This window comes from Balaenoptera acutorostrata, chromosome 11 (assembly GCF_949987535.1).
Source record: "Balaenoptera acutorostrata chromosome 11, mBalAcu1.1, whole genome shotgun sequence".
NCBI classification, from domain to species: domain Eukaryota; kingdom Metazoa; phylum Chordata; class Mammalia; order Artiodactyla; family Balaenopteridae; genus Balaenoptera; species Balaenoptera acutorostrata.
Window position 1 is genome coordinate 37,037,880 of NC_080074.1, and position 14,694 is coordinate 37,052,573.

Sequence of the window (14,694 nt, forward strand, 5' to 3'; positions counted from 1 at the left end):
TGGTCATCCATGTACAATGCTTGGTGTCAGTCTATCTATCTCTTGTAAAAATAAAATACAGTGTGTGTGTGTGGAAAAAAAAAAAAAGACATAGAGAATAGGTTAGTATTATCCAACAAACATTTCGTAGGGATTTCAAGAGAAAATAGAAGTCATAGCAGAGAAACAATCATTGAAAAGAGCTAAGACATCTTCAGACTCAAAGAAAGACATGAGTCATAAGAGCTAACCAATAGGGTGCTTCAAAGTAGAGTCCACTCTGAGGCAACTGTGGAACACGCAGAGTAGGAGAGAAACTCAGAAGTCAACAGAGAGAAAAGAGAGAGCAAGAGTAGACAGCAATCAGATTGACAACTGATTTCTTCTCAGCAGAAAGAGATGCTGGAATGAAATTATATACTTACAGTACTGAAGTGGCAAACTTTTATTGTATACCAAGGCAAACTTTCACTCAAGAGAAAAGGCAAAATGAAGACGTTTTGAGACATCAAAAAATGAAGACAGTTTGCCTATCACATTTCACTACTAGTGAAAAATAGGCAAATAAACACACAAAAATCTTAAGAGGGGCACTTTAAATAGAGAAGGAAAGTAGGCCAAGAAGGAAGGCATGGGATAGGAGAAACAATGGGGAACACAGAAAATAGTAAGCTACACACATAAACTTAAAAAATGAATCACTATAGAAAACAATATGGCAGAGTTAAATAAAGTAAACTCTAAAAAGCTATATTTTAGGAAGGAGAATAGCTAGCAATATTGAATAACTTTATATTTTATTATAATAATTATAAATTATAGATGTTAAAAAAAAAATAAAATAAAATAAAATAAAATAAAATTGGGGCTAAAATCGATCCTGGCATAACTGAAGCTCTCAGAGAAGTGAGCATCTACTTTGCTGAACTCAGACATGAAGGATTAGATACTTGATTTCTACGGCTGTGTGCATAAATGTCCATAACATCAAAAGGATTGAGCTTATTTATGAACTGAAGTAGAATTAGGGTTTGTTGACTTAATTGGGTATGTGTGAATAACCAACAGTTTTTGTTTCAATGATATATCTGGGACCTTTTAATAAAACCAGATAAAATATAGAGGGAAACTAATGGCAATTTCTCTCTTGATGGAAACCTATTTATTCTGGGTTTGTCAACCTACTCTATTTTTGACTGTAAAATATATAGAGGTATTTGAAACTGAAATGACTAGTGAGAGTGGGAAATATATTTACAATATTAAAATGCATTTTACTCATAAAGTCAATCTGGTGATTCTGGGATCCATATATTATTAATGCCTGAGAGTCAAGAGACACATAGTATGTAATTTTCCCACATCACAGAAGCCTGTGGAAAGTTTTGGAAAAGGCCATATGTTTTTTCCTCCATTTACAAGCAGAAATGTGGTTTAACTGCTTCCCAGACAAATTATTATTTACCCTGCCATTTTTTTTTTTTCCCCCAGTGAGATGGCAATCTCAGCAATTTCCCCCACCAAAATCCCCTATATGGTCAAATCTGAATCTGTCCTGTTTAACTGAATTTCATGGTCTCTTGTTCTAATTAGGGTTGAGGAATATCTTCCCCATCAGAAAATAACTATAATTCAGAATATTTTCTCTCTCTTCCATCAGAAGGTAATTCTTCCATCAGAAGTTAATTCTTACCCTTTCCCCCCGGATTCTAGTCTTAGTGGTTATTTCTACTGCATAGCCATCTCTCCCTACCCTATCCCACAACCATATTTACCATAAAAAGGGTAGTCCAAGTTGAAAGGAATATATTGTAGAATCTATGTACTAGCTCATAACACAACGGCACTCTCTTACAGTAAGCTCATTTCTTTGAATCTCATATTTCTCATTTGCTCTTTGACATATAATCATTGCCAAAGAGCCCCAAATGCATAACATCAGCTTTGATTTTATAATAATACTCTGAAATAATTTATGTTCTACGTGCCCAGGAAAGGTATAATGCATGTATGTAATTTTCTATTGGACAGTCCAATCCTTGGAACACATTCCCCTTGAATTCATATGCAATGAATGTGCACTGGAAAACATTTATAAAATATTATACATACTAGAAATATAAAGGGTGAATACAACAATCAGTGTAAAAGTCAGAGAACTGAATCAAAACTAGAAGCAATCGACCAGTGATTTCAGAACTTCACTGAGAATTATCACAAGATGACAAAGGGCTTAAGGCCAGAATTTCTCCTGGCACTTACTGATCATATATAGATGGTACAGACCTATGGCAAATATTATCTACTGCCTGGCCTGGCATGTTCAGCTCTATCCACAGGCCTTTGGCTTCAAATTCTGCCCTTTTTGCCACAGGACCAACGGACAGCCAAATAAAGATGACAGTAGTAAATTACTACCTACGCATGCTCTATTTCTAATTTTTTTTTTTCTCCTTATATCTTCATAGTCTACTTTTTCTTTTTCAGTCCGTGAGGAGGAAATAATCCTTTAAGATCTTCCATGTTTCCTTTGCTTTCCCCTCTACTTGGACACATTTTAAATCTCATATTTAAACACACACACATACACATACCCTTTAACACCTATTTTTAATATTTAATAAACACATACTTAACCCATATCACTTGCATGAAACTGAACTCATGAAGGTAGCCCGTCATCTTAGCCTTTGAAATCAAAGGACTTTCTCAGTCCTTGTTTTTCTTTACTGTTTAACAGCAGTGGAAATTGCTCACCAATGTTGATTTCTACATCCTATTGTTGTCTTATGCCTTCCTTACCCTATATTCCCAATACAGTGAGTTTTCCCACTATGGCTGTGAAATGGGCTCTCTTCTCTCCTTTTGTATTTTCCCTCCCTCGGTGATCTTATCCTCTCCTTTGGTACGATGCCGTTTCTGCAAATGACTCCTGCATCTCTATGCCTAACGGTGGCCTTTCCCCCAACTGCCCATTTGATAGGAATGTCCCGTAGAAAATTAGAATATCTTCCCTCTCGCTTAGAATTTGCTCGGTTCAAAGTTAACACTTTCTTCTTGAAATAAACACATTTTTCTGCCCTATTTTCTGTTTAGGGGATTTCTTTTTTTCCAAGTTACCTAAATTTAAAATTTTGTAACACTCATTGGGCCAATTAATTTTCCTAGTCATATTCTATCAAATAATATGCTTACTTTCCCTGCATGTTCTTTTCCATTCTACTGTGTTTCTGTACTTTAGGATCTATGTTATGCCTTGTCCCTATACTATTTTTTTTCTTTTTACAGAGAAAAGGCAAGTTGTTGTTGTTGTTCTTTTTAAATAAATTTTATTTATTTATTTTTGGCTGCGTTGGGTCTTTGTTGCTGCGTGTGGGCTTTCTCTAGTTGCAGCGAGCGGACTTCTCACTGTGGTGGCTTCTCTTGTTATGGAGCACAGGCTCTAGGTGCGTGGGCTTCAGTAGTTGTGGCTCGTGGGCTCTAGAGCGCAGGCTCGGTAGTTGTGGCGCATGGGCTTAGTTGCTCCGCGGCATATGGGATCTTCCTGGACGAAGGCTCGAACCTGTGTCCCCTGCATTGGCAGGTGGATTCTTAACCACTCCGCCACCAGGGAAGTCCTGCCTATACTATTTCAATGACCTTTTATTTGGTTTTCTCAAAGCTGCATCTGTCATTTCTACTTTCCCAAATGAAACACACATTCTTCATCACATCAGATAAATGGCCATCCTAAATTTCAACTTTCATTACATCATCCTGCTGAACACAATCCTGGAATACAAACTCCTCATTCTCCGTATGGTATTCAATGCCCTTCATCTGGTTTTATATTATTTTTCAGTTCTATCTTCTCCCACTCTTCCTCTCTTCCCCCAACCGTGGGCAATATTAACCACATCTGCTTACTGTTCCTTGGGTATAGTACATGCTTTCTGAGCTCATGTCTTTGTTCATGCATATGCCTCTACCTGCCAGAATTCTCTCTTTTCTCCTCTTCCTGCTAAAAACTTCACCTATAAACCTCCAATCATTTCAAGATTCTCTAAGTTTGTCAACTCTGACTCAATGTCTTCTAGGATCAGTCCAGCTGAAAGTATTTTTTTTCTCCTGTGCACTTTTCCAGCACCTAGCTTCTGTCACTCACAGAGCACTTATTATACAGCATCTTTTACTGCCTTGAAGTATGAGGATTTGGATCTCTGGTTCTCTCCCTCACTTTGCCCCCGCATTAGACAGTACATTTCTCAAGGTCAGGGTTAATTTTTCACAACTTGGAAATCCTACTGCACTTGGCGTAGAATTTTACACAATGTTAGAAGTTAATAATAATAAAAAAAAAGTTGAATGAATTCAGACCAAAAACAATTATATGCAGAAAAATACAAAATATAAAGACATATAATTCCTCATTATTAGGAATTACCCTCTTCTAACTCTGGAATTTACTAAAAGCCAAGTAGAACTGGGTGACTTTGTACTATGCAAATTCCCCATTCTTCACATTTTACGGAAAATTTAAAAACCTATAAATTAATGCAGAATTTGGCTCACTTCCCACAGGAGGAACAAAACCGTTTCATTTTAATGTTCTCTCTAGTCCTCAAGAGTCAGCAGTTTTTTATGTGCATAAATGGAAGAGAAGACAGAGAAAAGTGTTGTCTTTTTAAAGCAACCTCCACAGAAAGATCAATTTTATTTATAAAAATGGAAAACTGAAAGTGGAAAAACTTAAAATGGCAATTTTGGTAAAGAGTTTTCCCACTACAAAAATGTTTCTCTAAATGTGCACTTAAATAAATATGTTTCTCTAAATGTGCACTTCAGTAAATGACGATGTATTCAATATCCCTGATCAAGAAACAATATCAGAGTCTAACATTTCAAGTTATATGTGCCTGCTAACTGACAAAGGATTAATCTCCAAAATATACAAGCATCTCATGCAGCTTAATATCAAAAAAACAAACAACCCAATCCAAATATGGGCAGAAGATCTAAATAGACATTTCTCCAAAGAAGATATACAGATTGCCAACAAACACATGAAAGGATGCTCAACATCACTAATCATCAGAGAAATGTAAATCAAAACTACAATGAGGTATCACCTCACACCAGTCAGAATTGCCATCATCAAAAAATCTACAAACAATAAATGCTGGAGAGGGTGTGGAGAAAAGGGAACCCTCTTGCACTGTCGGTGGGAATGTAAATTGATACAGCCACTATGGAGAACAGTATGGAGGTTCCTTAAAAAACTAAAAATAGAACTACCATATGACCCAGCAATCCCACCACTGGGCATATACTCTGAGAAAACCATAATTCAAAAAGAGTCATGGACCAAAATGTTCATTGCAGCTCTATTTACAATAGCCAGGACATGGAAGCAACCTAGGTGCCCATCGACAGATGAATGGATGAAGAAGATGTGGCACATATATACAATGGAATGTTACTCAGCCATAAAAAGAAATGAAACTGAGTTATTTGTAGTGAGGTGGATGGACCTAGAGTCTGTCATACAGAATGAAGTAAGTCAGAAAGAGAAAAACAAATATCGTATGCTAACACATATTTATGGAATCTGAAAAAAAAAAAGGTTCTGATGAACCTAGGGGCAGGACAGGAATAAAGACGCAGATGTAGAGAATGGACTTGAGGACATGGGGACGGGGAAGGGTAAACTGGGATGAAGTGAGAGATTAGCATTGACATATATACACTACCAAATGTAAAATAGATAGCTAGTGGGAAGCAGCTACATAGCACAGGGAGATCAGCTTGGTGCTTTGTGACCCCCTAGAGGGGTGGGATAGGGAGGATGGGAGGGAGATGCAAGAGGGAGGAGATATGGGGATATATGTATATGTATAGTTGATTCACTTTGTTATACAGCAGAAACTAAAACACCCTTGTGGAGCAATTATACTCCAATAAAGATGTTAAAAAAATAAAGTTATATGTGCCTGCTAATTTAGATTTCTTTATTTTATCATTTGGTCACTGGAATTCTTTGAATATGAATAACCCTAAAAGTCAATTAATAATTTTCAAGTAAGTTGTATGGAAAAATAAGACTTTCGTAGAAGAAAAAAATATAAAGCAATTCATCATGGGACATACGGAAGAAATGGAATAGGTATTTTACTAAGAGAGGAATTCATCTCACAGATAATCAGCAATCTTCTTAGTACACTAAGTGGGTAGTACACAGGGTTGCAATAAAAAATTTTACTTCGCATAGTCATGATCTGACATGAGCACTGCTGAAAAATCCACAGAGGACCCCGACATACAGCTACAGACTGTTGTAGTTGAAACTAAACAACACAAGAAAATGCTTTATGAAAAATAAGAATAAGATTAGATTACCACGTAGACAAGAAAAATAGAAAAGATAGTGAAACTACTTAAACAGGGAATAAGAGTTGAGGTCTGTTTCCCAAGTTCTCATATAAACAGGTAACTGAAATTTATTAAGTACAGAAATAACAAAGAATGTTTTTATGACAAAGGGAATAAACAGCTATGAGCAAGATAAATGTCAGATGGATGTTTTAATTTAGATCACATGCTAACTGCTAATAATTCATGACATGGGGCTATTGTTTAAATAGGTCTCTTCATTTCAGAATAGAAACCTGTGTTATTGTTAAGGTTTATATTTTATCAGTCTTGTCTTGGTGGCATCTTACTTGCCAAATTATGTACAGAAAACCAAACACAATTCATAAAACAGATTAGGGAAAGATCACATCTGTTGATTATCAACTGTAACATCATTTACTTATTGTTAAATACAGACTTCATATCTTGTCCAAGTCTATAAAATACTTAATTTATTGTTACGAGATAAGAGAAATATCATTTGAATAAATGCATTTTTCAAAAGCAATCTGTGGCATGTTTATGAAGAAACTTTTTGGGGTTTCAGAAAAAGTGGCTTCGAGTTGGAGATTAAATATTGATTTTATGATTTGGCCAGTCTTTAAAATAAATAATCTTATAAGTCAGGTTTAAATCTTGCGGTGCCTCATTTTCTTTTTCATTTTTGAGGTCAGGTCAGAGAGTTCAGATAGCCCTTTTCTCCCTAATCCATTACAATGTGCTGAAGACGGCCATCTGATCAACCACTTAACAAAAATAAAAGTGACACTCAAGGGACTGCTACTCGATGAATGAAGGTTGAACTTACCATCATTTAGTATATATAGTAAGAGCATTATATCATTCTATTAATCATTCTATTATTGATTCTATCAATCAATTCTATTAATCAAAGAAGGGAAGGAAGGAAAGGAAAGGAAAGGTAAGGAAAGGAAAGGAAAGGAGGAAAAGGAAGGAAGTCAGTCAGTCAGACAAAAAATCCTGATTCCTGTCTTCAGTGAACTTATAAGTTTAAAGTCTCAAGTCCAACCCTTTTCTTAGAAATGCTACACAAGATGCCCAACTCGGGCATTTACAAAGCTCTGCCTCCTGCATACCTCCCCCTGCACCTCCTAATTTCCTCTTCCTGCTCCATTTTTCTCCAAAGCACTTATTGCTGTCAGACATACTATATATTTTATTTATCTGCTTCTGCTCTGTCTCCTTACCACTAGACTATATGCTCCTAAGGGGCAGAGACTCTTGTCAATTTTGTTCACTGCCGTGTATCCAGTGCCTGGAATAGTGTCCGGCACTTAATAGATGCTCAGTAAATATTTAATGAATAAATGAGAGGACCATTATCATTTTGTTTTTCTAGACTTCTGGCTTGCATTTTCTCTCTAAGATACAACTGCATTTTTTCCATCAAGCTTTCTCTTATACACACAGCAGCCTGGGTTACAATGTGATTCCACTTATTAGCTGTGATACTGGGTGAGTTATTCATTTCTCTGAATTCATTTCTCAAGAATTCACTTGAGGTACTTAGCATGATGCTTGACACATAGCAAGTGTTTAATAAATTTTAGCGCTTATCATTCTTACAACTATTAAATTATTTTCTTCTGTTGCAAACAGCTTACCGATTCTTAAAGTACCTCATAATTAATGAAACTGGGACATTTAGATTCAAGGGCTAAGGTTACATGTGGTTGAGTCTCTTGATCAAAAAGCTACTTCCTGTGTGGGTTGCTTTCAGGAAGCATTAATCCTCCCCTTGTTCCACACTGTATTTCAATTAGTTGATTATGTTCAGTCTTGTCTGCTACATTGTGTGGTCTTTTAGGGTATGAAATCTCTGTATCCTATCACAAAGCAGGTACTCTATAGACATCTGTCCAATAGATGAGTTACTGTAAAGAAATGGGACTGATTCCATTATTTGTAGTCCCATCACACGTGCACTTTCATTACTGTTTGAAAATTACATTTCTCAATAGACGGCGTAGATCTAGAGAGCAGGGTAGAGGTTTTAGTGTTGCAGAGTGATGCAGAGCAGTGTGGATGAGAATAAAAGCAATGCCCTGGAATTCAATGATGTACTGTGAATAAAAAAGTGCTGAGAAGACCGATACAAAACCAGTTCTTATTCTCTCGTAAATGGTTACTCTATTTCAATAGCAATGATTTAATTTACGGAAGTGTGACTACCCAAGGAAAAATTCTAATAAAAAATACTTGATAAAGCTGAAAAGCATAGTTACTAGAAATGAGGACTGTGGAATAGGGAAGAGGCACACAGCTTGAGGTTTGACAACACGTAAGAATCAATGAGTTGTTAGGAAGTCCAAAGGTATGTAACACCACAGCAAAAATACTTTCAAAGAACTCATTTTAAAAGTCATCCAAATGCAAAATATCTAATAATGCTAAAACCTGTGTTCAAATGATAAAAATGTATGGTGCTTCACACAGGGTAATAAATAGCAATTTGTACCTCTGGAAAAAGAAAGAAGCTTGAGACAGGCATATTTTATGGTTGAATGAGCCATTTAACACGTATTCAAAACAAGAGATCAGAGAGAAAAATACCAGTATCACAAGGCTTCTATGTCTAAAACTCTCACACGCTGTGAGTCCATCCCTTTGAATAATGCTTCTCATTAGGAAGGTACTTACATTAGGCCTCAGCTTGGCTGCCAGATCATAATACTTCTCGGCTGCTTCATTGAGGCTAGCCTGCCTGTTAAAGAAAACAAAAACAAAAACAAAAACTATATCATTTATTTTAAAATTTCAGATAGGTGAACAGAATCATTATGTAGCAAAATAATATTAACTTTTAAAAAATTACAATCATGCCAATCAAATAATAAGGTGACTAAGCAGAAAAAGATCAGTAAAAATTGAATGCACACAATGTATTTGTCATGATCTTTAAGGCATTGTAAATAATATCTCAACCTAATCCAACTCAGTAGGCATTATTTTAAATTTACACATTAGGAATTAGAAATGTTATTTTCCTTTTCCAAGCTAATGTAGATAGTATGTCACAGGGTTGGGATTCTCCTGCTTCAATATGATGTCCTAGAAAAATCTTAACTCTTAAAAATAAATTGTCAAGATTACTATTTAGTTGCTTTTGTTTTATGAAAATAGTAAACATTTTCAGGTTTTAGAAAAAAAAAAATCTATCTAGAAAGCTACTTTCTTTACAGTTCAGGAGGGGAACTTTCCATTGTGTGTAGTTTACCCGGAAAAAAAAAAAAAGGCCAGCCTCTCCCTCTCTTTGCTCTCTTGCCACCAGGGTGGGTACATGAAGTAGCCTCAGCTAATGGGATGTTCTTGCTTAGGACTTTCATTCCTGAGCAAATGACAGAAAGATGAGAGGATGGCTAGAATTTGCTCACAGTGACAGTGGTAGAGGGAACAGGGCTATATCCTGGTCAGAGTCTTCCTGTAAAGAACTGCTATTGGATGTCCTGTTTCTTTGCAGGAAGAGTCTGGGGCTACTTTATTTCCTGCCAGTTCAAGCTATGTCTTCCAGTCTATAGTGAATTCTGTAGTTCCCACAGCCTTCAAATAACTACAGTCAGTTTTTCTTAATTACTACCAAATACCATGAGTGGCACAGGTGACTTATACAAATAAGATGCAGACTAAACTTTATAGATAAGTTTGTGCACTGTCTATTCTTGCAGTTCACAGCAAACTCCTTGGTTCAGCCAATTGGTTAGCAGAAGAAATCAAATCTCTTGAGTCCCGAAGAAGCCCAGCCAATTAGCCATCAAAACATTATGCTGTTTGATCATGCCATGCTGCTTTCTGAAAACCTTCCAAGATGGTAGATAATAAAAGCCAGAAGCTCTTGCAGGTTACACTGTACTCTGGTGACCATATTTGTGTAGAAAAGAAATGCTATAGAAAAAGGACAAATTCAACTTCAGATGATGTGTATAGCACAACTATAGTGTGAACAATAGTAGTTAAAGCCGTGCGGTCCTGCAGTTAAAATGGAGTCTTCTCTTGAAACTGTGATGTGAAGAACCTTTTGAGACAAGAAGATTGCAAAGAGGTCAGGAATAAAGAGGAGAAACAAAAATTAACTTTCTCAATTAGAAAACCACTTCTCTCTTTAAAAGAGAAGGCAAACTAGCCATACCTATAAAACTGAATTTGCACTTTGGTCAAGCCACATAAAAACTATAAAGACATATGGCATGCAACCATATAAACTACAGGAATAAGTGAAGATAACATTTCTCTGGAGAGCAGGACATATTTTTCTAATTTTTAAAGGAAAGATAATTAGAAACACTGCTATTTTTAATGGGGTTATAGAGAAAGTAAAAGTCCTTGACTTAAGACTCTACTGGACTTACGACATGTTACAAAGTGCTGTTGCAATTTATATTCTCATAAATGTTGAAGTTCAATTTCAATATGTCAAGAAAAGTACTTCAGTCTGGTATGAAACAGTAAAAATTCTCTCGCTAGGGTATTTAATGAAGGTTCCCTAAACCAAACTATAGAATCACTTTGGTTCAGATTCATTTGGAAATTTGAACCAGAATTCATTAGATCATGCCCTGGAAAGGTTTTCTCCAGAGGAAAATAAAAGGCATGGAGTAGGAAATTAGAGTAACTTAATTCTACAAAGAAGTAAGTTACTTTGAAGCAAGATCAACCAATAGATGTCTAACATAGAAAGTATGGTGACCATTAATATTCATCTTTATGGACATTCAGATTCATGAGGTAGATAAGGATCAGAAGAGAAACTCAGGAATTCACTAAGTAAAATACCTTTAAAATAATAATCAGTGCAATTGAAAAAAGGTTTTTTCCCCCTAAAAAGGTTATTAGTTTTTCAAGTCTTCACTGTCTTCAGTCTTTTTTAATTCCCAAAGGAAATATCTAGTTTAGAAGACATAGTTTCTTAAGCTAAAAGTAGAATTGATGATATTCTAATGAAATAAGAAAATACAAATAGAATTTATTATATTTGTCATATAACTGTGAAAATTAATTTTGCCTCTAGGACTTTTCTTCTAATATTAAACGGATTTTACTGACTACTAGGCACTTATGGCAACACATGGAAAACTGTAGGGAAAAGAGTATGTCAGTTCTACCCACTGAATCTTCCTGTATATCCTTGTTTTACTCTCTATAGAGAAAACTCATGAGGAGCTGTCCAATGTCTACTTTATGGTGTAAGCTGTACTGCATACTCCCCCCTCTGCAAGAAGCATCCTGGGAGTACTTAATAAATCTTAATGCAAAAATGATTGAATCATTAGTCAACATTTGAAAACTGAGGAAATTAGCAATATCCTGCCAGTTGCTTAGGGGATTCTAGTAAACACCCTAGAACCTCAACCACTGGATTGTTAGAGATTGATTACAGGACTCAGGTTCCAAAGACTATTGGGATCAAACTATTTAAAGAAGCTGATAAAATATACTTTTCCTGAATACCCATATTTCTTTTCTTTGTTCACTATTTCTTTTCTGAGATAGTAAATTCTCTATGTATCACTTACAAAATTCCATGGATTGATTACGCTATTTTCCAGTTTCAACAATATTATGAATCTATTGCTATTATTGCTATTATTAACCACATTTCAAAGATGGTTAAAATGAGGCTTAGAGAAGCTGACAGTCCCCCAAGGCAACGCAGCTGGTAAGTGGTTGAGCTCAGAATCAAGGGCTCTAAAATAAAATATCTGAATCACAGGATCAAGCTGCTATCTTTGTGAGAGCCAGATGTATCAGAATGACATATGGTACATTGTTCTGCGGCAGATGACCACAACAATTCTTACATCAAATACTAAGAAAGCAATAAAACATGCTTTTTGATTATTATGCTTAAAAGCGATGATTTAAAGTAAGGAATGAGATTTGAAAAGGGGAGAATATGAAAAAAAAAAGAAAAGAAAAGGGGAGAATATGGAGAATATTTGCAATGACAGGTTTTACTTCCTTCCAATTCTAACTCCCAAACTGATAGAAGTGAACTTCACCAGACCCAGCTGAGCAGAGGATAGTTTTAAGAACAAATAGTGAAATGCACTATAGTATTTTGCCGCATGTACTTCACCCTCTCCCATAAAGGAGGGGAAGAGTAGGAATTCAGGGGAAAGGCAAGGAAATAGGGAATGAGAAAAAGCAAGAAGAGTATTTGGATACTTACTTTCTTACCCCCCAAATCTCCTATTTTGGGGGGCAGTGGTCACAATTAGACAGAGAAGGGGACTGTAAGTTTCCCACGTGTCCAAGTAGAAGACCCAGAAGGTGAGTAAAGGGGAAAGTAGTTGGCTCTGCCAAGAGATCTCCCAGGCCGTATGTGGACAACCTTGTGTTCTGGCCACAATATACTTTACAAAAGCCAGGAATGAGATGGTAAGAAAAATTACTCTTACCAGGAAACTACACTGGGTCCAGATGGGTGACTACCCTCATCTAACATGTCACCCTGAGTCAACATTATGTCCCTTATCTAGAGAATAAAGATTAAATCACCATGCCAACAATAGACATTAATTGGAGACTGATACAGTGGCTCCTTTCTTATTAACTCCTGTCCATCACATATGTAAGGCCCTCTCCCTCTGCATATTATCTGTGGCCTCTCAGGGCCACGAAAGGTAAGGAGGTAGAAAAAGCCAGATGGTATTTGTAAACTAGACTATGAAGCCAGATGGTATTTGTAAACTAGACTATGAAGTCAAGTCTTCCTTGACTTCTGAAGAAATCACTGGGTTGCGCTGATTATATTTTTAAAGTCTTTAGATTCAGTTTTTCTGCCATCAGTGAAAAAGTAGGTTCAGAGCGAAAACAAATAGTAACAAAAGTCACAAACAAATGTCATCATTTGATTACTACAGAATTCCATTTTTGCACATGGGACTATGAAACTTACATCTGTTAAAAAATACAGAAATATATTTCATACAGCTAATTCTTCTCTCTGGTATTATTTTATGACACAAAAGTGTCTTTTGGAACACAGGTTTAGGGCCCAATATTCTTACAAGAAAAGATATATAAAAGAAATTTGGGAATCAATTATGTTATGAAACAACTTAATATACCCCATAAAATGTTTGAGGAGATTCTGATTAAAAGAATCATTTGTAATTACCTACATTTTTATGTATTCTGTGAGAATTATAAAATTAAAGGTTGGTAAATTATAAATTACTTCCTTGAAAAAATGTAGAAAATAAAAACTCAAGTAGCATTTAGAAGACTCTCTTTAACTACAATTATTAATGGTTGTGAATTGTCCGTTTTGAATTAAAATTATTTAATATGGACGATAACCACTGTTTGACTCATACGAAAGACAATATTTTATTTAAGTCTTGGTGATCATTTTCAAGGATAACTTATGAGGATTTTTTTTTAAACTAGAGAGTTGTTTGTTCCTGTATCATGAAAGTAAGGTGAAACAGTAGCTGATGTTCCTGTGTTCTTGCCAACTTGCTAAACTTACACTTAGCTTTAAGTTACTCAAAGCAGAGGTAAATTTTAATTCTAGTTGATAAACTGTACAGTAGTAATAGAAGTAGAACTGAAATAAACAAGGACATAAAAATGTATGGAAAATCTTAAAATAGCAAAACGAGAGTCACATATATGTAAAAATAATGGAGTAGAAAAAAAAACCTTGTAATGAAACTCCTAGAATAAATTATTTATGATCATCAAGGCTTCTTAAATGAAAACTTCTCAACCAAGACATCAAAAAATGGCTTCATGACCTGTAGGCATCTGTCTCAATACTAAATATAAAGGATAGAGAGGCATAGTGGAAATGTAGCAATAACAGAGGAAAAGACTATGCTGACGGTGTAAGTTTTACAAAATGATTCCTTGAAGTTAGATATTTCTTGATGTCCCGTAGGAATTTGAGCCCATCGTTTCATGGCCTCAAATCTTTGAGGGCTGCTAAGGACAGGTTAAGCTTATATCTGGAAAGATTACATAATGAAATGTACTGGAAAAATTAAAAGGAAGGAAATGTGTATCGGTAATGTCCACTATAATATTCCTATATAGTAAATTACTACTTATGTTCAAGTTGTAATGCTTGGCTGGGGAGCAGGGGTTGAGAGGGATGACAAGAGGAAAGGCAAACTAGAACTTCCTTGCAGGAGTGGTCCAAGAACCAACATCATAAGCAACACCTGTGACTTGTTAGAAGAATAAAACCTCAGGTACCACCCACACACTCTAAATCAGAACATGTGATGTAACAAGATCCCTGAGTGATTCACATGAACATTAATGTTGGAAAGGTACAGAGTAGGAAGGTACCTACCTTTA

The 14,694-nt window shown here is 35.7% G+C and overlaps 1 protein-coding gene across 4 annotated transcripts in view; it reads right to left on the bottom strand.

The window, feature by feature from the left end:
* TMTC2 (transmembrane O-mannosyltransferase targeting cadherins 2) overlaps positions 1 to 14,694 on the bottom strand; it is a 900,074-nt gene that overhangs the window by 527,514 nt on the left and 357,866 nt on the right. For all 4 annotated transcript variants that reach the window (XM_057556839.1, XM_057556840.1, XM_057556841.1 and 1 more), the window contains exon 11: positions 9,031 to 9,094. In XM_057556839.1, the coding sequence (XP_057412822.1) occupies positions 9,031 to 9,094 (64 nt within the window). The remainder of the gene's footprint in view (positions 1 to 9,030; positions 9,095 to 14,694) is intronic.